The following is a 23726-nucleotide window of genomic DNA, read 5'->3' on the forward strand; positions in this document are numbered from 1 at the left end:
GCATCAATCACATCAGTTTTTAATTGTCCTAAGGCCAAAAACCAAATAAAAAATATCAATCAAACTTTAATCAGATTACTAATTTCCATGTGACTGGCACAAAACATGTTCAGTATGCTGTCCACCATTTTCTGCAATTGATGAAAAACAGCATGTTCCACAACTGATTGAAGTCTTTCCAGGGTCACGTTCAGAATGTGTTGCACAGTGCATGCCTTCAATGCAGCTAAGTTCCAATCGGACACTGAACACAACGTCTTTCAGACAGCCCCACAGCTAGAAGTCACACAGATTAAGATCAGGTGATCAGGATGGCCAGACTGTAGGGAAATGGCAGCTGATAATTCTAACATTTCCGAAATGGCACTTCAGCAGCTGTTTAACTGGATTTACAATGTGTGGAGGTGCACCAGCTTGCATAAAAATGATCCCATCCACAGATCCATGCTGTTGGAGAGATGGAATGCCATGGTTGTGCAAAATACATTCATAGCAGTTACCAGTGATGGTACAGGTAACAGGACCAGAAGCACCTGTCTCTTCGAAAAAATATGGCCCTATGATAAATGAAGTCGTAAACCCACACCATACAGTGACCTTTTCAGGATAAATTGGTGCTGGTTGATTTGTGTGTGGATTTTCCATTGCCCATATCTGACAATTCTGTGTATTGACATATCCTATCAGATGGAAGTGGGCTTTGTTTGTACACAAAATCTTCCATGGTCAATCATTGACCACTTCCATGCGAGCTAGAAATTCTAAAGCAAAGGTCTCTCTTGCTGGCAGGTCAACAGGAAGCAACTCATGCACATGGGTAATTCTGAATGGATAACAAAGAAGGATGTTTTGTAGGATTTTACACAACATGCACATGGTTATGTCCAATATTTGAGCAGTTCTCCATGCACTATACGTTTGCACACCACCACTCATCTCCTCCTGCCCTGCTGTGGCCACTGCTTCCACTGATGTCAAATCCATTTGTTTCCTCCCTCTACCACATTGCACACCAAAAGAAGCCATCTTTTCAAATCTCCAGACTCATGGCAGTCATTGAACCAATGCCTTTTTTCAAACCCTTCTGTGTCTGGAACTTCTGCAGAGTGACGTGTCCACAGTCATCATTCTTGTAATATAGCTTTACAAGCAGAGTACAAACCTACATTGAGACAGTCATGGCGAACATCGCAGGTGCGAAAGGAGGCTTGTTTATACCAACTTCAATGGGTCGTGTGCATGACAGGTGTTTTCATTTATGTATTCTGACACATACAGTGCCAACTATTGATCAATTTTCACACTTTTTTTTTCTTCTGCCATACGTTTACCCCCTTCTCAGGTAATATTCCATTGCAAGTTGATGTCATTCTGACCAGTGGTCTTATTTCTATGGCGTTTTGAAAGTTTAACTTTAATTATAATCAGCCTGTGTATTATGACCTATACATATTAAGACCTATGTTTGATACTAGTAGATTTCTCTTGGGCAGGAATGCCCTTTTTGCCATTGCTAGTCTGCTTTCCATATCCTACATGCTCCATCCATCCTGGGTTATTTTGCTGCCTAGATAGCAGAATTCTTTAACATCTTCTACTTTATGATCACCAATCCTGATGTTAAGTTCCTTACTGTTTTCATTTCTGCTACTTCTCATTACTATAGTCTTTCTTCAGTTTACTCTCAGTCCATATTCTGTACTCATTAGACTTTTCATTCTATTCAGCATGTTCTCATTCACCTGATTTTCCAAGTAATTGTCATCTCAAAGAATTACAGCATCATCAGCAATCCTCAGTTTTCTTTTTGCTCCTTGTATTTTATACCTGCTACCTTCAGAATTTCAAAATGTGTATTCTATTCAACACTGTCAAAAACTCTCTGTAAATCTAAAAATACTATAAACACTGATTTGACTTTCTTAGTCTCTTAAATATGTCAATATTTTGCAAGAATGATTTATTAAACTGACTCTGTAATACTCATACCAGTCACCAGGAACCTTTTTTTGGAATTGGAAGTATTATGTTCTCTTGATAGTGTTTAACCTGTCTCACAAATCTGGCATATTAGGTGTGAAAGTTTGTCATGGAATGTTCTCCCAAGAGTACCAACAATTTTGAAAAAAAATTTGTTAACTCTATATGTCTTGTTTTGGACTTGGGTCTTTGAGGACTATGTCAAATTCTTCTTGCAATATCTCTCATTTCACCTTAGTATATATCTTCCTTGAGCTAATGTAACCTGTCGCCAGCACATCGGTCAACAAAGATGAAGCTGAGATCAATAAGTAGGCATAGGATCAAGCAAGACTGTCACAAAACAGACCAAAGATACCCTGACAACAACATGCTGCCAATGCCCTCTTGATAGTATGTATTTAGGCTGCCGGCACTTACTGGAGGACATCAGCCACTGACTCACTGACTCATTCTAGTCTGGCATCTGTCAATCCACTTGTGGAGTAGCTTAGTTCAGCTCAGGCTATGACAGTGCATAGTGACCATATTAGTGACTAAAGTCTGTGATAGTAAGATTACCAATATTATATGCAAGAGGACTATTACTGATGAGCTTGTACCACAACACTTGGACTCTATTCAAGATAAGTAGCTTCCTGTTCCTGTAAATAAAAAACCATATTAATCCACGTGTGCACTTGTGTTGTAGAAAGAGGATACCGGCCAGCCATGACATAATCTCCCTTGCTTCCTTATGGTACAAGGGTCTACATTCCTCCCTTTCAGTAATACTGTCTTCAAGTTTGTTTCCTTTAAATAGCCCTGCTATATTTTCCTTCCACCTCTCAGTCTTTCCTTCTTTGCTTAGTATTGGTTTGCCACTTTTATTTTTTATAATACATATTTCTTTTTGACTGCTTCATTTCCTGCATTTTGTATTTTCTCCTTTCATCAGTTAAATTCATTATCTCACTATCTTGCACTGTATTCGTTTCCCATCATTCAGTTACTCATTGCCTAAAGCTCCCTTTGAATCTCTCACCACACTCTAGTTCATTTAATGTATCCAGGTCTCATTTACCTTCCTACCTTTCTACGATTTCTTCAGTTTTAATCTGCAATTCATTGTGGTCAGAATACATATCCTCCTAAGTAGATTTTTGTATTTTAAAATCTGGTGATCAAAATCACTGTCTTACCATTATGTTATTTATCTCAAACCTACCAGACCCTCCAAATCTCATCCATGTATATCAGCTTCTTTCATGATTCTTAAACCAAGACTGAATATTCTCTGTGTAAAATTCTACCAGACACTTCTCCTTTCATTCCTTTTCCCTCAGTCCATTTCCTCCTACTATTTTTCCTTCTCTTCCTCTCCCAACTATCAAATTCCGGTCACCCATAACAAATAAACTCTTTTCTTTCTTAATTATATGAACAAATTTTTAAAATTTCATTACACATTGCTTTCAGTATCCACTCAGAGGGCCAAACACATTACAGCATCTGCTTCTGGGACATGGGGAGGTGCACTGGCCCTGGATAAAATCTGCCTCATGGGTTAATGGTGGGACCAGTGTGTTGACCAGCTTGGATGTGGTTATTAGGCAGTTTTCCTCATCCGGCTAGGTGAATACTGGGCTGATTCCCAGGTTCTTCCTCAGTTATACAATGCACAAATATTTTGAAAAACTATGTCCCTTAAGACCATGTATTATACACAAGATGTGGATGGAAGGGATACATAGGTTCCTTCCTGAGAGAGAGGGGGACAAATGGGGGGGGAGGGAGGAGGAGCTAACAGTAGGTTTAAAATGCTTTTGGTAGTGGTGACATCATTGTAATAATAGCCTATATACAGGTATGGTTCTCCATAAAACTGGAGTAGCACCATAACACCCATTGACTGGATGTAGGGAACCAAAATGAATGGATAGATGGACGTTTTCCTAATCTCTTCATCATCTGTGGAGCTAGCAGTCATATAAAGTTGTACTACTGTGATAGATGCTGACTTTGTGTCTATTGTGGCTATGACAGGTAATGTGTTCACTATGCTGTTCATAATATCTCACAAACATTTCTATTCGCTGTTTCATTATTAGGCCTGAAAGTGCACAGTAAGCCAAGATAAACATTAGAATAGAATGCAGCTATGACAATCAATTACATTGAAAGTAATCTGTTATTAACAATAAGCTACATATGAATCCAAACCAGGATTCAGCTCCACCTACGCATGAAGAGATAAGAAAAATTTTATCGCGTATGAAAACCACAAAGCACCAGGGGATGACAGTGTAATTGCCAAAATGCTCAAGATTGGAAGTGAACTCTTGATTGACAGGCTAAAAACTATCATTGAAAATATATGGGAAAGTGGAGTCATACAAGCAGTTTGGAAAACTGTTTTGATTCACCCTCTACACAAAAAGGGTGACAAGACTGATCCAATCAACTATCGAGGCATTTCACTCCTACCAGTTACTTACAAAGTGCTCTCACATGCTCTTCTCACCAGATTAGAACAACAGAGAGAACATATGATCGGTGAATATCAGGTAAGCTTCCACCCATATCGATCCTGCGCAGAACAGATATGGAACCTGAAGATGATACTGCAACACTGTCAGTCGAACCACACAGTAGTCAGCTTTGTAGATTTCAAGAAAGCATACGACTCAATTCATCACACTAGTCTATTCAGTACACTTCGGGAGTATGGTGTAGACAACAAAACTACTTCACTAACTGAGCAGACAGTAACAGGCATAACCTCAAAAGTAAAATTCATGGAAGAAGTTTCAAATTAGGACAGGATTGAGACAGGGTGATGGGTTGTCCCCACTCCTCTTTAACCTGCTACTGGACAAGATTATCAAGACGTGAGAGAAAGAAATTCCTGGAATAAATATGGGATCAAAGGGCAAACGGAGCAGCATAAAATGCCTTGCTTTTGCTGATGACCTAGCAATAATTATGTGGACTCCTGAGAAAGCCAAACATGTCATCAAGAAACTTCGTGGGGTTGTCATCAAAACTGGACTCCAAATTTATTATGAGAAAACACAATTCTTGGACTCCAAAAGTTCAAATCAGAAACCACTTGCAACAAAATATGGTGACATCAAACAAGTTAAGTACTTCAAGTACTTGGGTGACATGATCAGCAACACTGGCAATGAAAGAGTATCTGACAAAACACAAGCATAAAAATTATGTGAAGCTTATACAATGACCTGGAACACATACAATAAGAAATCTCTATCCACCCAAGCCGAATTTCACCACTATCATACAGTCACTCTTCCAGAAGTGCTCTCTGCAACTGAAACATTATCATTAACCATCAATATCGAGGACACTGAGAAAATGGAAAGGCAAATACTCAGGAAAATATTTTAGTCTAAGATTCAAAATGGTATCTGGATGCGCAAAAGCTCTGAAGAACTGTACTCAAGGATTGAATGTTTCACATCAGTTGCATGGAAAAGACAATTGAAATTCTACAGACATTTAGCAAGAATGGATGCCTTTAGATGACCAAGAAAATCTTTCTTATCATCAAAGGAACTTGACAAACCAGGGCACGATGGCTAACAGAAACCCAAAAATAACCTCACAGACTTAAGTATTGACCCACTACAAACCACACGGACTGCATACAAACAGAAAGTCAACTCTCATAAGTTCACAACCAAAAACCCAACAGAAAGAATCTGAAATTGAAAAACGCATGGACACAAGAAAGAAGACAGGCCCATAGTGAAAGGATGAGGAAGTTTTGGGAAGAAAAGAAGAACAAGAAAGCTAAGAAGATCAGTGCTAATTAATGGTTCTGCATGCTGCTTAGAGGGTGAAACGAATAAATAAATAATATTAATAAGCTACATATGTTATTTACCAAGCACACTTGGAAAATGCTTTAAAATGTTGCATATAGCATCTTACATAACTGAATCAAAATCCATTACTTTGGAAAAAATACTACTTTTTGCAGTTAAATTATGTGGCCCCTGTTCATTTATAGCTGCAGACTTATAAACTGCATGAGGATGTAGTTTGTTATTGAAGATTAACACTTTATTCTTGCTAAAAGATATATAAATGGTCTCCCATTATAGGCAAAAAGAAAACTGATTTACACTACTGATTACCAAACATTTCTGTGACCCAGAAGGGAAGTATGTGGTCATCAAAATCCTTAACCTTTTACACTGTGCTCTAACACATAATAAAAATACAACAATAATTTTAAAATCAAAAGAAAATCATATTCCCTTCCAGTCCATAGAGAAATTTCTTAACTTGTGAGATTATAAACAAATATGTGTTCCTTTTCATATAATGTTGAACCAGGAATTAAGTTAACCATAAAGTATAAAGTAAAATGATCAGAGAAGGTGGAGCTAATGATCAAACATTAGAGTCTGAAACTTGCTTTAATGTCTCTCTGCCAGGCTGGGCTTAGGTAATGCAAACAGAAAAGAATCTAATCTCTTAAAAAGTATTAATATACGAGTGATGAAAGATGGGGAAAATTTACTGAAACACTTAAAAATAGAAGAAACTACATTTTGACAATTTATTGCTTGATGCATTCCAAGTCCTGAAGGGGTCAGCAGCTTGAAGGGATCTACTTAACAAAACAAATGGATGGATGAATGAAAGTTGTCAATGCATGTGCTAGAGATTCCTTTTTTGCTTCTATACTTTTACTAGTACGGGAAACTATGTTAAAACAGATTGTTACACCATGAAAGACACTCATCACCAAATATGTTCTTGTTAAGTAGTACTGATAGCTTAATAGTTTCAAATGAAAAGCTAGGTGGCAGATTACTAAAGCAATTATTCTTAAATTTACACAGCTTACCACAATGCAGATAACATGTCTCCTGATCATGCCAAGCTTGACATCAAGGACACTGACTTGCCTTTTCTTGGCGTCTATCTTCCATGCCCTGATTGTACCTTGTCCACCAGTGATGAAACAGACACCCCTTATGTTGGCTGCACAGAGAACAATTGCTATGCCAGCTGTTCCACGACTTGCCTCGCAACCTACAACAACGTATATGCCTTCACTAATGCTTTGTACATACTGATGATAACAATTCTCAACATTCACATGTTTTTGACAAATTTATCAAATCATTATTCACATTTTTATTGTTTTACATAAAGGGTGTTTCTGTAAGAGCAAGTGAAACTCTAACATGACATAGAGAATGCTCTACTGAACAATTTGAGGCAGGCAACCTGGAGTCAGAGAAACAGCTTAAGGAGATATGGAAGCAGACTTGTCTACTGCTTCGTCTGACATTACTGTTTTCCAGCTTATTTAAAACTAACATGTGTACAGGTTTAGATGTACTGTGTTATTTATTTACATGTACGTTCTTTATTTCTTGGAACAAAAAAAGGAGGATGAGCCTGATTACTAGGAAGTCATGATGCAGCTTTTATTTACTTTGCTTCTCCATAAAGTGACTCTGTTGTATCATATTTACCTGTCACATAAGAGAACATCAACAGCAGATCCATTCATTACTCAATGCTGTCCAGAGATGTACAATACAATACAATGGAGCAGTACTGGAACAGTTTCGCAGAACTCACTGACATGCACCTTGTGTATGGGGAAGTAGTTTGCAAGGCTCTTGCTGCTGAAAGGCTGTACTGGGAACAATTTCCTGACAGGCTCATCGGTCATGATGAGTATTTATTTCTCTTGATTGATGAATGTGGGAGACTGGTTTATTGCAAAGAAGAAAAGATGGATCTGGCAACATGAGGACCACTCGCACATCCGATTTTGAAGAGGTGCTAGAACGTGTTGCAGCAGATCCCACTACAAGTACTTGTCATATTTCATGTGAAAGGGCCCTGTACATGCTAGCATGTGGCAAGTACTCCATGAATGACAATTACACCCGTGTCACCCACAATGAGTTCATGCAATGCTTGTGACTGACTTTGCACCAAGGGAGCACTATGTCACTGGTTGCTCCAACAATGGATTGATGGACCAGACTTCCTCCAAATCATGCTGTTTACTGATGAGGCCTTGTTTGGTCATGATGGTATTTTGAACAGTGCTAATAGCCATGTGTGGGATGAGGAAAAACACTCACTCTGTAGTAGCATCACACCATCAAGTACATTTTGCTGAGAGTACCTGAGCCGGCATTCTAGGCAACAATCTCATTGGAACCTATCTTCTGCTAGGCCATCTGAATGGCCACCTGCACTTGAGGTTTGGGCAAAGAGTTCTACCTGAGTCGGAGAACATACCCTTGGCTGCTTGTGAGAGGATGCGTATACAACATGACAGTGCACCACCTCACTTCCGAGTGAATGTCTGCAACCATCTCAGTGCTGTATTTCCTGGTCACTGGATTGGAAGGGTAGGTGCTACTCCACGACCTGCAAGGTCACCTGACCTGAATCCCCTTGATTATTTCCTATGGCAGTACCTAAAGTCATCTGCGTATGAGGCACCAGTGGATACAGAGATGGAATTAGTTGCCAGAATTGTAGCTGCCTGTGATGTGATTGTAAATACACAATGGATCTACATCAGATGTGTCAGAAACTTGTTTGCCAATGTAATTCTTGGATTGACATTGATGGCCACCAGTTTCAGCATATTTTGTAAAATACAGTACAAATGGTATGATCTTTGTCTCAACAATGGTATTTGCAGTTAACTGTAACTACTGTAAATCAAAAAGTACACGTAAATGTGATTTTATTCCTATTATCTCCTTAAACTGACTTCTCCAACCCCAGGTTCCCTACCTCAAATTGTTCAGTGGAGCACCCTCTATGTCCTGTCAAATTTTTCCATGCTCTTACGGGAACAAACTGCATGTCTTTTGTTAGCCTGTAAACTTCATTTACTTTGAAATTTTGTAATAATGAAATGTTCTGTTTGTACAAAGTTGATGATGATGTAGTCCCATACTCCTTTACAGAGCGTAGCGGAATGATGTGGGAGACCTGCACTGCCGTACTAGGCAAGGTCCTAGTGGAGGTGGTTTGCCATTGCCTTCCTCCTACCATAATGAGTATGAATGATGATGATGATGACACAACAACACCCAGTCATTTCAAGGCAGGTGAAAATCCCTGACCCCACTGGGAATCGAACCCAGGACCTCGTGCTCGGGAAGCGAGAATGCTACCGTGAGACCACGAGCTGTTACATTTCAAATATAAATCTGGCTATCAAACTGTATTATACCAACTGGAAAGTGTACTGAATAATGAGAATTTAGTAACTGCACCAGATGTGCAAATGGAAGTTACTGACAAACCAGTATGGGTAACACTGCCACATCCAGTGAGAGCTCCTCCAGTGGGGAAACCACCAATATTTCAGGTCGATTACATGAAATTCTGGAGTGGTTCAATATAAGGCCACCAGATGGTTGGCTCACTCTCAGTTTTTTCTTCTTTGTTGCTGTTATCTGACTGCCTCTATGAAGTGAACGCTGACCTCTGCTGCTGTTTACCTGAACTGGACTAGACTTGTGTCTGGTAGTGACTGCAATACTTTCCAATTGAAGCATAGCTTACAACTAGAAAGTTGGGCCTGTTCTCAGTACACCACAAGCTGGTATAACATTTCCATATAGAGCTTTTTTAATAATGGTGTAGTTTCCATCATTGGAAGACTTATTTGGAAATCCAATTAATATTATAATTGCAGTATATGTACACAAAGAAGCAGTAGTGCTTAAATTTGTATTAATTTTAATCAGGAGCGTTTTGTCAACTTATGGACAATGTAATCTGCTGTTACGTGATACTAATTTTGGGACTGATAAATGTTTTTTTGACCCTAAAGCGAGGGTACATTAGAAAAGGCATACATTCTGAGTCCAACATCCAATTATTGGGTATTTACTATAGGAAAACAATGTTTAATTTAAAGTTTCATGAAATTGTTTCAGACCTGCTCATGACCATCTGCCTTTATAAAGAGAGTCACAGTAGCTGTCAGAATAAAAAAAATATCAGAAATACTTCCAAGCGAGCTTATGCATATGGTGCATCCAGAAATTAAGTTTTCTGATGTTGTTTCCTGCAAAGTAGATTATTTAGCCAGGAAAACTGCACATGTGTCACTGGCATTGGCTTTTTTCCGAAGGCTGTCAAGGTGTCCTTGATGAAGAGTGCAGTGGGTGACCGTCCCTCATCAATGATCACTCATTGACTTGTTGCTGCAGTGCACACTAGAGAATTGTTGCTTCACAATTATGGAGCAAAGTTCCATACATATCATGATCCTTGTTGCGTGAAATTGTCACTAAGAAATTGCTGTCCAAGCAATTGTGTGCCAGGTGGGTGCCAAAAAACCTGAAACCCAAGCACAAAACAAAAGGCTTTAGAGCAATGCTACATTTCTACAGTGGTCTCATGAAGACAGCGCCTCAAGAAATTCTTGTCCTTTGGCCACTCTTATAACAATGATGACGAGCTGAAGGTGACTGTCACTTACTGGTTCCATTCACATGCAGCAGACTTCTACGACACAGAAATACTAAAGTTGATCCCACGATATGACAAGTTTCTCAACTGTTTTGGTGACTATGTCCAAAAATAGCTGAACATTGCTATACCTGTTGCTAATGAAGTTTTCCATGCACCTATGTTGTCTCTGTTTTAAAAGTTAGGGAAACATACTTTCTGGATGCACCTTGTATGATGTAGGTGCTTCATAATTTCATATATGAAATTTTTTTATGTTGTTATAATTTACTTTATTTTACCTTCCTTGAGTAATATTCTTTCTTCCATACCCCATCTCCTACTTTCTTTGTTGCACTCTGTTTGTTCTTTTGTTTCCTCTGACAGACCTTCATTCTTCACTGGTAATTTTAAACTGTTTGCACTGATTGTGAGCAAAAAATATAGACCTTTCAAAGTTGTAGATTAAATTAATTTATTTTCCTTTGTTGACACAATTTATGTATCAGAATCTGACGTAAAACATTGAAAATGGGGAGAATGGGTGAGTGAAAGATAGCTCTTGGTGTTTGTAACAGAAACATTTTTCTTCCCTTTTGGTTCCCCTACAGAGTTTTAGGCAAACCAATATTATACATTTTAGCTCTTATTTTTTTTTGTCATGATTTATTCAGATTGATAGTTCAGTAATCATTAAGGAAATGTGAAAGATGAGAAAAGTGACTTACCACATAATGCCTTGCTTTCCTTAATGTCCCATACTACAACAGTGGCATCATCAAATCCTCCTAATGATATGAGGTAATTGCTGTCAGAGGAAAAGACTACAGATTCAACACAAACTTTGTGTATCTCATGCTTGGTAAACAGCTTTAAGTCATCAAACTCCCACAGAATAACTGTTGCCTGGAAGTGCATAGGAATATATTAAAATTACACATATTTAGCTTACATGTCATTTAGTAATTAGTAATGTTGTCATTCTTACCCTGAATCCAATGTGGTTTGTTTGAGCTGAAGCCACATACTTCCCATCTGCTGAAACTGCTACTACACATACAACATCTGTGTGCCCTATCAGAAATCTCTGTGTTTTTGTCTTCCAGTTTTGCACTACTACATTACAGCCGAGGGGGTAAAGAATGTGCTCTCCATCTGGGTGTACTTGTAAGCCATTACGCACAGAGCCTGAAATCAGTATCACTCTCGTAGGTTTTGTAATATAGTCATCATGAAGAGGCAAGTGTTTTGTAACAGGCATCGATACAAGATGGTGGTGGAGAGGAGGCAGGGCCTTTTCAATTTTCCTTACAATTTATTGCAAAGAATTTTAGACCTGTTATCTAAACAGGTTGTACATATTCAATACTCATGTGGACATGCAATGTTTTATACACTGAAGAGTCAAAGAAACTGGTATAGGCATGCATATCCAAATACACATGTAAACAGGCAGAATATGATACTGTGGTCAGCAATTCCTATGTAAGACAAGTGTCTGGTGCAGTTGTTAGATTGGTTACTACTGGTACAATGGCAGGTAATCAAGATTTCAGCGTGTTTGAATGTGGCCTTATAGTTGGCACACAAGTGATGGGAAACAGCATCCATGAGGTAGCGATGAAGTGGGGATTTTCCCATATGACCATTTCAAGAGGATACCATGAATCTCAGGAATCTGGAAAAGCATCAAATCTCTGACACCTCTGTGGCTGGAAAAAGATACTGCAAGAATGCAACCAACAATGACTGGTGAGAATTGTTCAATATGACAGAAGTGCAACCCTTCTGCAGAGTGCTGCAGATTTCAATACTGGGCGATCAACAAGTCTCAGTGTGTGAACCATTCAATGAAACATCAAAGATATAGGCCTATAGAGCTGAAAGTCCTCTCATGTGGCCTTGATGACTGCATGACCCAAAGCTCTATGCCTTGCCCGAGCCCATCAACACCCACACTGGACTGTTTATGATGAAACATGTTCCCTGGTCGAATGAATCTCATTTCAAATTGTATCAAGCAGATGGACATGTACGGGTATAGAGAGACCCTCATGAATCCAAGGGCCCTGAGAGCCAGCAGGCAACTGTACAAGCTGGTGGAGGCTCTGTAATGGTGTGGGTGTGAGCTGTTGGAGTGATATGGGGCCTCTCATATGTCTAGATATAGCTCTGACAGGTGAAACACACATAAACATCCTGTCTGATCTCCTGCATCTGTTCATGTCCATTGTGTATTCCGGCAGACTTGGGCAGTTCCTGCAGGACATTGCGACACCCCTCATGTCCAGAATTGCTACAGAGTGGCTTCAGGAATGGTCATATGAGTTTAAACATTTCCACTGGCCACCAAACTCCACAGTCATGAACACTGAGCATATCTGAGATGCCTTGCAACATGCTGTTCAGAAGAGATCTCCACCCCATCATACTCATGGATTTATGGGCAGCCCTGCAGGATTCATGGTGTCAGTTCCCTCCAGCACTACTTCAGACATTAGTTGAGTCCATGTCACAATGTGTTGTGGTTCTTCTGCATGTTCATGGGGGCTACTTGATATCAGGCAGGTGTACCAGTTTCTTTGGCTCTTCAGCTTACTATATATACTGCTATAGATTATATTAACAGTGACCATTGTTAATATCTATGTAGAAGTAAAACAGAATATTGAAAATATAATAAATTAAAAACAACATAAAATAAAAGTAATTAACTAAAGTTCTAAGTAAATAACTTCCCTCTTATATTGCTTGATATATTACTGGCAGCCTAGGAGAACTCAGGGTTTGCCAACTAACTACAACTATACCTTCTCTTAGACCTATAGTTGCTACACTGTTCTACATTCCCCACACCGGTATGTATGCACCTAGACAATCCTTGAGTCTTTGCATATACAGGTGAACCATATCTTGAGTAAGGACAATGCTAGGTGCCCTTAATGCTTGGAAATATGCTGCATACCCACCTTTCAGTGGTTTCAGTGTTCCAGTCAGACTGCCATTCATCTAACTTCCAGGCTCACCCATATGTTTTATAATTAATAGGAGCTCCTGTGATCTCATAAACACAATCGTATTATTCATGCCCCAACCAATGCAAAGCTGGCCAGTGACAAAAAAGCACAGGTGAATGGCAGAAGTACTGTTCCTTTTGAATTTTTTCCCAGGATTGTTTTGTAGTTCTCCAGTAAAAGGTAAAGTTCCCAGATGCTGCTGGCAGAAATCCACAATGGCACTGAAGATAGTTTCATGATATGACCACACCACATGTAATAGTAATTTATAGTCGGTAGTGACAGCGCAGGCAATCTTATATGTAATTTTAGACTGTTTATCAATAACAGATTTTACATGATCTGGGAAGTTCCTCCCCTTGTCTAGAAGAATACTGTGTGGTGGGAGGGGGGGGGGGGGGGGAGGGGAGTAAAGGTGAGGGTCATGGTGGTCATGATCCCACCCCAAAATCTATCTTTTTCTAGAAAAAAGCATTTACATTTCTACATATTTCAATTTTCAATTTCACAGCCAACACTCATGGAATATAGTATTATGAAAACTAAGAGTGCTGATAGTGGTAAAGGAATGTTAAAACTTACACGCTACATTTAATACAGGATAGTTTTAAGTTGTTTGTGCGAGCTTGTAGCCAGGAACAGGAGCATATGTACAGACTGAACTATGTACTCTCAACAACAAATCTGACACAGTTCATGAATCCACAGGTAAAATAGGCAAACCAAAAGAAGAGAAAGACCTCCACTAAGGAGAGGAAGAAAACCTGATTTCCTGGTTGTAATGGAAGCTGCTGATGGAAACAGATTTCTCCTCATTTATGTAATTGTATCGTCATATTTTGCAGATCATTTTTTTCTTACATTGCATCACATAGTGTCTTAATGGGTTGGCAGATATCTGTGCTGTGACACCCACTTCTGTCTAGAGTCTTCACAAGTCCCAGGTGACCAGATGATGGAGTGTCATGGAAATTATTCACAATAGTTAGCTGTAGATGAGCTGGGATGACAAGCAACCTATGCTGCCCCACTGGATCATAGTTCGTCTTATACATTATTCTGTTTATTAATGTAAATTCCCGTTTGGTCATTTTTGCCTCCTTCAAGGCTTCTATAGTTTCACCTTCAATGGAGCTTCTCTCTATTCAGCAGCAATGTCATTTAATGCAGCATGACTGAAATTTCATCCACAATGCTGCATTCCACTAAAGGATTCCTTGAGAGGCAGTCAGCATCCTTGTATTTGTGTCCACCTTTGTATACCACTGTGACTTCATACCTCAGTGGCCATCTTGCCAGTTGAGATGACAGATCCATTAGGTTAATCAGCCGGCATACATAATGGTGGTTCATCACAACGGTGAATGATTTGCCAAATATGGCTTGAACATTTTGATGGCCCAAACAACTACACGGCACGCTTCCTTAGTTGTGGAGTAGTTTGTCTCAGGCTTGTAGAGTATCCTGGAAGCATAAGCTATCACCTTTACAGCACCCCCCCCCCCCCCCCGCCCTCTTAATTTACCGTGCAACTGCACCTATCCCATACTGCTAGCTTTTTGCTGTGAAGTTCTTTCCCCGTGTTCTTGTCATCTAATGCTAGGACTGGGAAAGACGTTAATGCCTACTTAAACTAAACTACTAAACTAAACACCATCCAAATAGGCCTCAGAAAGCCACCATGTCATCCTTAGCCCACAGGTGTCACTGGATGAGGATATGGAGGGGCTTGTGGTCAGCACACCACTCTCCAGGCCGTATGTCAGTTTACGAGACTGGAGCTGCTACTTCCGAATCAAGTAGCCCCTCAGTTTGCCTCATGGGCTGAGTGCACCTTGCTTGCCAACAGTGCTTGGTCGACCGGATGGTCACTCATCCAAGTGCTAGCCCAGCCTGACAGCACTAAACTTCGGTGACCTGATGGGAACTGGTGTTACCACTGCAGCAAGGCTATATGCCTTCTTAAGGATAAGAAAATATCTTTCCTTTATGCTGTTCCCAGAAAATTTGGTGTCTCTGTGCTGGAATTCTTGCAAGAGATGTGACTTGGTGCAGAAGTGCTTTATGAATCACCAGAGTACTAGCACATTTTAAGAAAACTTCCCACATAACGAAAATGCCAAGGAGCAGGAAAATCTGTGACTGCTATTACTTTTTCTGATTCAGGACAGACTCCATCACCATATACTAAGTGCCCCTAGATTTTTGTTTCTTTGGCAGTGAAGAGACACTTTTTTGGTTTTAGATCAAGGCCTGCAGTCTGAGCACACTTCAGCACTGTTGTCAGGTGCTGTAGATGTTTTTCAGATGTCTTCAGAAAAATGAGCATAATCCAAGTAGCAAAGACATGCCATCCGTTTAAGATCTCAAACCAGGTTGTCCATCACATGACTGAATGTGGTAACAGAATTACACAGTCCAAATACCATAATTTTAAGCTTAAGAGACTATCAGGAGTTATTAAGCAGTCTTTTCCCAGTCAGCCTCATAAACCGTTACTTGCTAGTAGCCTGTCTGCATGTCCACAGTTGAAAAATATCTAGCTCCTTCCAAGCAGGTATTATGATGGGCAGCAATAGACAGACATCATTTTTCAAGATTTTGTTCAGTCATCAGTATTCAACACAGAAATGCCATAAGTTATCCTTCTTCTTCACAAAGACCACAGGAGTGGACTGCCATCTGCTTCACATCTCCTGTGCAGCAAGCTATGTAAATTTAAGTATTAACTGTGTTTTTCTTACTTGTCACTTCTTTTTCCATGTTTTTGCTTTTAGGAAGCTTTAATTTTTGAGTACTGGTAATGGTGTTCCATAGATTTTGTGTTTGTTTTGAATACAGTCCAGAGACAGTTAGTGCTTATTTTCATTGTTTCTAACAAGAAGTGTCTAGTAACCACAGTTTAGTCAGCTATCAGCAGCCTTTAGTGAATTAGCAGTCTAGTTAAAAATTGATTACTTAACTCTCTACAGTAAATTGTTGATTTCTTAGGATGGATAGGATGTGTGGCTGCTGTGTATGGACGCAGGAGGAGCTGGCCACTGTCCGCAAACAGCTGAACGTGCTGATAGCCACAGTCAGCCGTCTTCAGGCTGCTACCTCAGAGCGTAGCAGCAGTGGTGAGTCTGGTGCGTCGCATGGTACACCCCAGATGTTACATGTTTCACCCACAGTCCCTGCTGTTGAGACATCTTCGCAGGTACCGGGCGCAGTTGGGCCACCCTCTCCCCAAGAGGAGTGGCGGGTTCAACGGCATTCGCATTGCACAAGGCAGATGGTCAATGCAAAGGCTGGCCATGTGGTATCGCCCACTCTGCCTGTGAGTGGAGATGTGGCCACTCCTTCAGCAAGGTCCGAGCAGGCACGCAGGGGGAGTGGTTTATTAGTGACTGGGAGTTCAAATGTTAGGCAGATGATGGAGCCCCTTAGGGAAATAGTGGAAAGTTCAGGGAAGAAGGCCAGTGTTCACTCTGTCTGCTGGGGGTCTCAGCTGAGATGTGCAGGAGGCCCTGCCAGTGGCAATAGAGAGCACTGGGTGCACCCAACTGCAAATGACTGCTCATGTCGGCATCAATGACTCCTGCTGTCTGGGTTCAGAGGTCATCATTCATACAGGCAGTTGGTGGAGTTGGTGAAGGCAGAAAGCCTTGCACGCAGGGTGGAATCTGTGCTAACTATTTGTAGTGTACATAGTGTCCTATAGTGTGTATAGTGTCCTATAGTAGGACCGATCGTGGTCCTCTGGTTTGAAGCTGATTGGAAGGCTTAAACCAGAGGCTCAGACGATTCTGCGGAGATCTGGGGTGTAAATTTCTCGACCTCCGCTATTGGATGGAGAAATGTAGGGTCCCCTGAATAGGTCAAGTGTGCACTACACGCAGGAAGTGGCTACAAGGGTAGTGGAATACGTGTGGAGTGCACATGTGGGGTTTTTAGGTTAGAGGATTCCCTCCCTAGGCCCGACAAGACGCCTCCTGAGATGCGACAAGGTAGCAGTAGGCAAAGCACAACAGGGAATGACAATGTTAATGTGGTAATAGTAAACTGCAGGAGCATCTATAGAAAGGTCCCAGAACTGCTCTCATTAACAAACGGTCACTATGCCGACATAGTACTAGGGACGGAAAGTTGGCTGAAACCAGATGTAAACAGTAATGAAAACTCAGATTGGAATGTGTACCACAGAGACAGGCTGGTCAGTGAAGGGGGAGGCATGTTTATAGCGATAAAAAGTGCAATAGTATCGAAGGAAATTGACAGAGGTCCGAAATGTGAAGTAATTTGGGTGAAGGTCACAATTTAAGCAGGCTCAAACATGGTAATTGGATGTCTCTATAGGCCCTCTGGCTCAGCAGCTCTTGTGGCAGAACACCAGATTTCCGGACCATGTCATAGTTTTGGGTGGAAATTTTGATTTAGCAGATATAGACTGGGAGACTCAAATGTTTATAATGGGTGGCAAGGACAAAGAGTCCAGAGAAATTTTTTAAGTGCATTATCTGAAAACTACCTTGAGCAGTTAAACAGAGGACTGACTTCTGGTGACAAACAGACACGAACTATTTGAAACAGTTATCGCGGAACAGGGAATCAGCGATCATAAAGCTGTTACAGCATCGGTGATTTCAGCCAAAAATGGAAATATTAAAAAAGGTAGGAAGATTTTTCTGTTTAGCAAAAGTGACAAAAAGCAGATTTCAGAGTACTGATTAAATGGGACCTCATGAATCATCACTCTGCACACCACTGATAATCAAATACTTTTTGTAATGGTTCCATAAGGTGAGGTTCAATGGCTGTAACGTATTTTATAATATGCATTTTAACCGTCAGCTGTTTATTGTCCCACTATTCATCAACCGGTTTCGGTTATTAACCATTATCCTGGATGTAGGGTGTAACAGGTTACTTAAAAACATCCTACATCCGAAGATATCCATAATTGTACAGCCAATTTGTCTTAGAATATTGACAGTCACGTTTTATGTGAAATAAACAGATATCATCTCTTGAGATGTCTGTATGTTTCATATAAAATATGACTGTCAATATTCTAAAATAAATTGGTTGTACAATTGTGGATAATTTCGATATGGGAAGCTTTAAAAATCATATGGGGTATTTTTACTAATCTGTTGTATCCTATATCTTGGTTGATGGTTGATAACCAAAACCGGTAGATGGCTAATGGGGCATCAAACAGCTGACGGTTAAAATGCATTGTATAAAATCACATACTTTCTGACTATTTGTGTGTCAGTCGCATCAAGCGAGAGTTTCTCTGAGCTGAAAGTATAAAAAGATATCTTCCTCTATGATGAATTGAGAACGACTAGTCGATTAGTCTATTTTATCAACTGAAAGATAATTTTCAAAAGAATTTCAGCAACATAAAGGGGCTAAATACTGGTAATATCAATTATAACTATGGTATTACTGGGACCTCGTACTAAGATTAATAAAGTAACTGATATTATATTTTTACAAGCTTTGTTTCCAGGCATAAAATGAAAGATAATTTTTTGTTGCACTCTTTATTGTTTCTTTGCAGTGTACCTGATGGTTCTCGTGCTAATTGCTGATTTATAATGTAAGTTTCCTACCTACATCTTCAAGTATGTATATTACGATTACTAGAGCGTAGAGTACACATATTATAACTATTTGATTTTTTTTTTTTTTTTTTTTTTTTTTTTTTTTTTTTTTTTTTTGTCGAAGGTCGTCTTCCCCGGCCTCCGACAGGTTTAGCGCGCCACTGTTTGTAGGCCTGAATGCTCTCCATTCTTCTTTAGTACAGTGTGTGATTCACCAAGCACAATATGAGATTAAGGGGAGAGAGGACACCCCGCATTCTTGCGTACTGCAGCTACTATCCAGCAAACAGCATGGTCCTTCATACAGAGCATCTACGGCCGCGTTGTGGATTGTGAACTTTCCGCTTTCCGATGCGGAATTTTAGGTACGGTAGCGACCACAACGGATATTCTAACAGAAAGTCCCAACATAGCACAGCACAGTAAAAACGCGCCATTCAACAATGGCTATTGCTAACCTTGTGAGTTTGACCACTAAAGGTTGCCACCGGACAACACAAACAACAGCGACCGGAAGTTTTCAGACCTCTACCAATTCAGCGCTAGGGATCAGAGCACTATAAAAAATATTTAGGTCCTGCTATAGTTGGTATCCGCTATGACCCCACATACTGTGTTTGCGAATTTCGAAATGTCTTATTTTCATGTGGGCCAACGTACACATTTTTTTTCGCCAATATGTATAGCAATAGATGAAGATCCCGACAGTGTTAACAATGACACAAAAATACTGAAAATAACGTCTTTGTGCCTCAAACAATGGTGATAAACACGAACATACTCCCACAAACTTGTTCCGCTAACTTATGATGATTTGCATACTAATCTACTGTAACACAGAATCTAGATAAATTATTACAGTAATAATAAATCCAAGTGTATCTGTGGCCGCACACTATTATTATTAATATTATTATTATACTGTAATCTTTGCGGCTATTTAAACTAAAGAACTGTTGCTTCCTAAGTTAAATTAATTAACTGCTGTTTAACTTCTGCTGTAAGGTAAACGTTTACATGAACACATTAATATCTTTCAAAGAAAATAGCTACACCTGTAGCAACAGAGATCTGTTTTCAGTTTACTACTACTTGCGTGGAGTATTGTAATAACTTACCATTAAACCCAATTATCGACTCGGCGACCAATTCATTAACTTCAGTTTCTGTTTCCGACATATCTGTGTGAAGTTTTCAGGAGACAGCAAGTTCTGACTGCAGTGAACGAAGCGAACGCGGCGACTGTTGCTGCAAAGTAGTCCCGGTTCCACCGTCGCCATGGCTACAAATAAGAGGTGGCTGTAGTCAGAGGCAGGTGTGCCAGCAGTTAGACTGACACAGTCACGAGGGAGCACGCTTTAGCAAAATCAGAGGACGGGAAATGCACCACATTCGGCACATGCACGTTTTAATGGCTTGTTGTTTGAGAATGGGTTCTGTGTCAAAGAAATATGCACACGTGGACAAGGGACCCGAAAAACAGCGCTCGTCGTATGTGCGGCATAAGATCTGCCATCTACGCAGCAGTTTACATATAGCGACCAAGCAGAACATTCTTTTGGAGTACGGTACAGGGCACATTCTTCATGACGTAATCCACCTTTTGTAAAATGTTGTGAAAGCAGTTGCATCACGAAATAACTAAACTTTTTCCAAAAACCAGTCTGCTTTATCTTTCAATGCTTTAGTTAAGAGAAATATAATCTTAACGATATTTTCTTTGATATATCAATATTTCAACAGCCATTCGTTCACACATCATTGCTCTTAACAAGTGATGAGCACTATCGAAAAATTAATATGAACACAAAAACAAACAGTTTTTTTTATAAAAATCTGTATTTACGTAGTGAGACAACATTCTCATTTTCATGATGATAACACTAAAAATTAATTAATTACAACACAGAATAGTATCACAGAAGAGTGAAATAATATATAATCTATTGTAAGACGAAATAGAAATTAAAAGCCGGCCGCGGTGGCCGAGCGGTTCTAGGCGCTTCAGTCCGGAACCGCGTTCTGCTACGGGCGCAGGTTCGAATCATGCCTCTGGCATGGATGTGTGTGATGTCCTTAGGTTAGTTAGGTTTAAGTAGTTCTAAGTTCTATGGGACTGATGACCTCAGAAGTTAATTCCGATAGGGCTCAGAGCCATTTTTTTTTAGAAATTAAAATATACGTAAAGTGAAAGAAGTATGACTGTGTCACAAATATCCATGTTACAATATAATTGATATTGAAACGTGCGGACTTAGTCACCTGAAATTCTGTATTAGGTACTTAAATGAGTTTTCCTTATTGCTGTGGCTACATAACTGTCTCTTTATATTGGATTTTTTTTTCTTATCTTTCACTTTCCATTGACAGATTACCCAAACCAGATAACCGCTCCTGTCTCATTGTAAACTAAAAACATCTTTTTAAAATTATTTTTAGCTTGCAACAAGAACGTCGAGCTTTTGCAACAGAGACAGGTTCTGTTGATACACGTCCATGTAACCCGACATAAATGAGCCAAGTTTTACTGATACCATCACGGTTAAGTCTTGTGCACTAGATTGTGTACTTGAATAGCAGTTCCTATCAACATCCGCTGTTCTTAAGTCCCTAGCAAACCAAGTTTTACGAGTAGGAAGTGTAATGACCACGTGCGTCCACAGTCGTAACAAGAACTTTCAATTTTACTGCTTTACCATTTTAGTGAGACTCAGTCTTCAGTCACGGGTTGTGGTTGTTTGTGTTCGCAAGATGAATGTCTCATGACAAAGAGCCGTTTGTTTCTTCTGAAGAAGAAAGAGTGGTGATTCGTTGGCATCTCGACCAAGACGACGATTTAAAATTGCCGAAAGGGTTCCAGTAAACCTTTATTTGTAACTGGTTGGCTGATTTTTTTCAATCCCTCCAAAGTAAGCGTCGTGCAGTTGCTGAACTTACAGCCACGTTTAAGATTTTATAATCCAAAGACTTTTCGGCAGAGTGAAGGAAGAAACAAGCTCAATTTACGTGGTGTCGCGTTATGGATGGGAAGGGGAATCCCCATTGTCTCCTTCCAATAACAACGAGGCAAATCAAAGCGATGCTTTTTATTCATAGAAAGAAAAGAAGTACATTTAATTTAACGAGAATATCAAGAATACAAACATCAACGTACAGTGTCAGTGTTACAATTAGCAAGCATTTTGCTGAGACTTCTTTTCGGTAAGTCATACATTATGTCATTACAGTTCTGTTTACAGTTTGTCTCAGTTTGCAAAACAGTAGTCCGGAGGTAACTGTAAATTCTTTTTTAAAAATTTCCGTCTTTAACTTAACAACCTTTCATTGAAGAGTGGAATAGAGGCATCTTGAATGCGACAATAACGTTTGGAAATAATTTCTTGGAAGCTCCGTGCAACCAACAAAAGCACATTTATTTAATACCATTTACATATCAACACCAACAACAACGTAGCCTCCACCCCTAACTCTACCACCACTGTTGCAGTGTACTTCACTGCCATCAACACCAAATCGAGTTGGTTCATGTAAACATTGCAGAATCACCTAATTTCCTACAAGCGCTTTTGCTTTCTTTAATTTTGAAGGTCTTGTAATATTACACGGTGACAACGCCAAATATAAGTATTACAACATTTATTTCAGTGTCTACATTTTGTTCAGTGGCCTACATCTACACTCCTGGAAATGGAAAAAAGAACACATTGACACCGGTGTGTCAGACCCACCATACTTGCTCCGGACACTGCGAGAGGGCTGTACAAGCAATGATCACACGCACGGCACAGCGGACACACCAGGAACCGCGGTGTTGGCCGTGGAATGGCGCTAGCTGCGCAGCATTTGTGCACCGCCGCCGTCAGTGTCAGCCAGTTTGCCGTGGCATACGGAGCTCCATCGCAGTCTTTAACACTGGTAGCATGCCGCGACAGCGTGGACGTGAACCGTATGTGCAGTTGACGGACTTTGAGCGAGGGCGTATAGTGGGCATGCGGGAGGCCGGGTGGACGTACCGCCGAATTGCTCAACACGTGGAGCGTGAGGTCTCCACAGTACATCGATGTTGTCGCCAGTGGTCGGCGGAAGGTGCACGTGCCCGTCGACCTGGGACCGGACCACAGCGACGCACGGATGCACGCCAAGACCGTAGGATCCTACGCAGTGCCGTAGGGGACCGCACCGCCACTTCCCAGCAAATTAGGGACACTGTTGCTCCTGGGGTATCGGCGAGGACCATTCGCAACCGTCTCCATGAAGCTGGGCTACGGTCCCGCACACCGTTAGGCCGTCTTCCGCTCACGCCCCAACATCGTGCAGCCCGCCTCCAGTGGTGTCGCGACAGGCGTGAATGGAGGGACGAATGGAGATGTGTCGTCTTCAGCGATGAGTGTCGCTTCTGCCTTGGTGCCAATGATGGTCGTATGCGTGTTTGGCGCCGTGCAGGTGAGCGCCACAATCAGGACTGCATACGACCGAGGCACACAGGGCCAACACCCGGCATCATGGTGTGGGGAGCGATCTCCTACACTGGCCGTACACCACTGGTGATCGTCGAGGGGACACAGAATAGTGCACGGTACATCCAAACCGTCATCGAACCCATCGTTCTACCATTCCTAGACCGGCAAGAGAACTTGCTGTTCCAACAGGACAATGCACGTCCGCATGTATC

At 40.6% G+C, this 23726-nt stretch overlaps 1 protein-coding gene across 1 annotated transcript in view; it reads right to left on the reverse strand.

The window, feature by feature from the left end:
- LOC126092258 (cilia- and flagella-associated protein 52-like) overlaps positions 1-20295 on the reverse strand; it is a 121940-nt gene extending 101645 nt beyond the window's left edge. The window contains exons 1-4 of the mRNA XM_049907768.1: positions 20173-20295; positions 11432-11631; positions 11172-11349; positions 6842-7029 (exon numbers count right to left, since the gene is read on the reverse strand). Of these exons, the coding sequence (XP_049763725.1) occupies positions 6842-7029; positions 11172-11349; positions 11432-11631; positions 20173-20233 (627 nt within the window). The 5' untranslated portion in view covers positions 20234-20295. The remainder of the gene's footprint in view (positions 1-6841; positions 7030-11171; positions 11350-11431; positions 11632-20172) is intronic.
- Between the last annotated feature and the right edge of the window lie 3431 nt (positions 20296-23726).

The sequence above is a fragment of the Schistocerca cancellata genome, chromosome 7, assembly GCF_023864275.1.
Source record: "Schistocerca cancellata isolate TAMUIC-IGC-003103 chromosome 7, iqSchCanc2.1, whole genome shotgun sequence".
Lineage (NCBI taxonomy): Eukaryota > Metazoa > Arthropoda > Insecta > Orthoptera > Acrididae > Schistocerca > Schistocerca cancellata.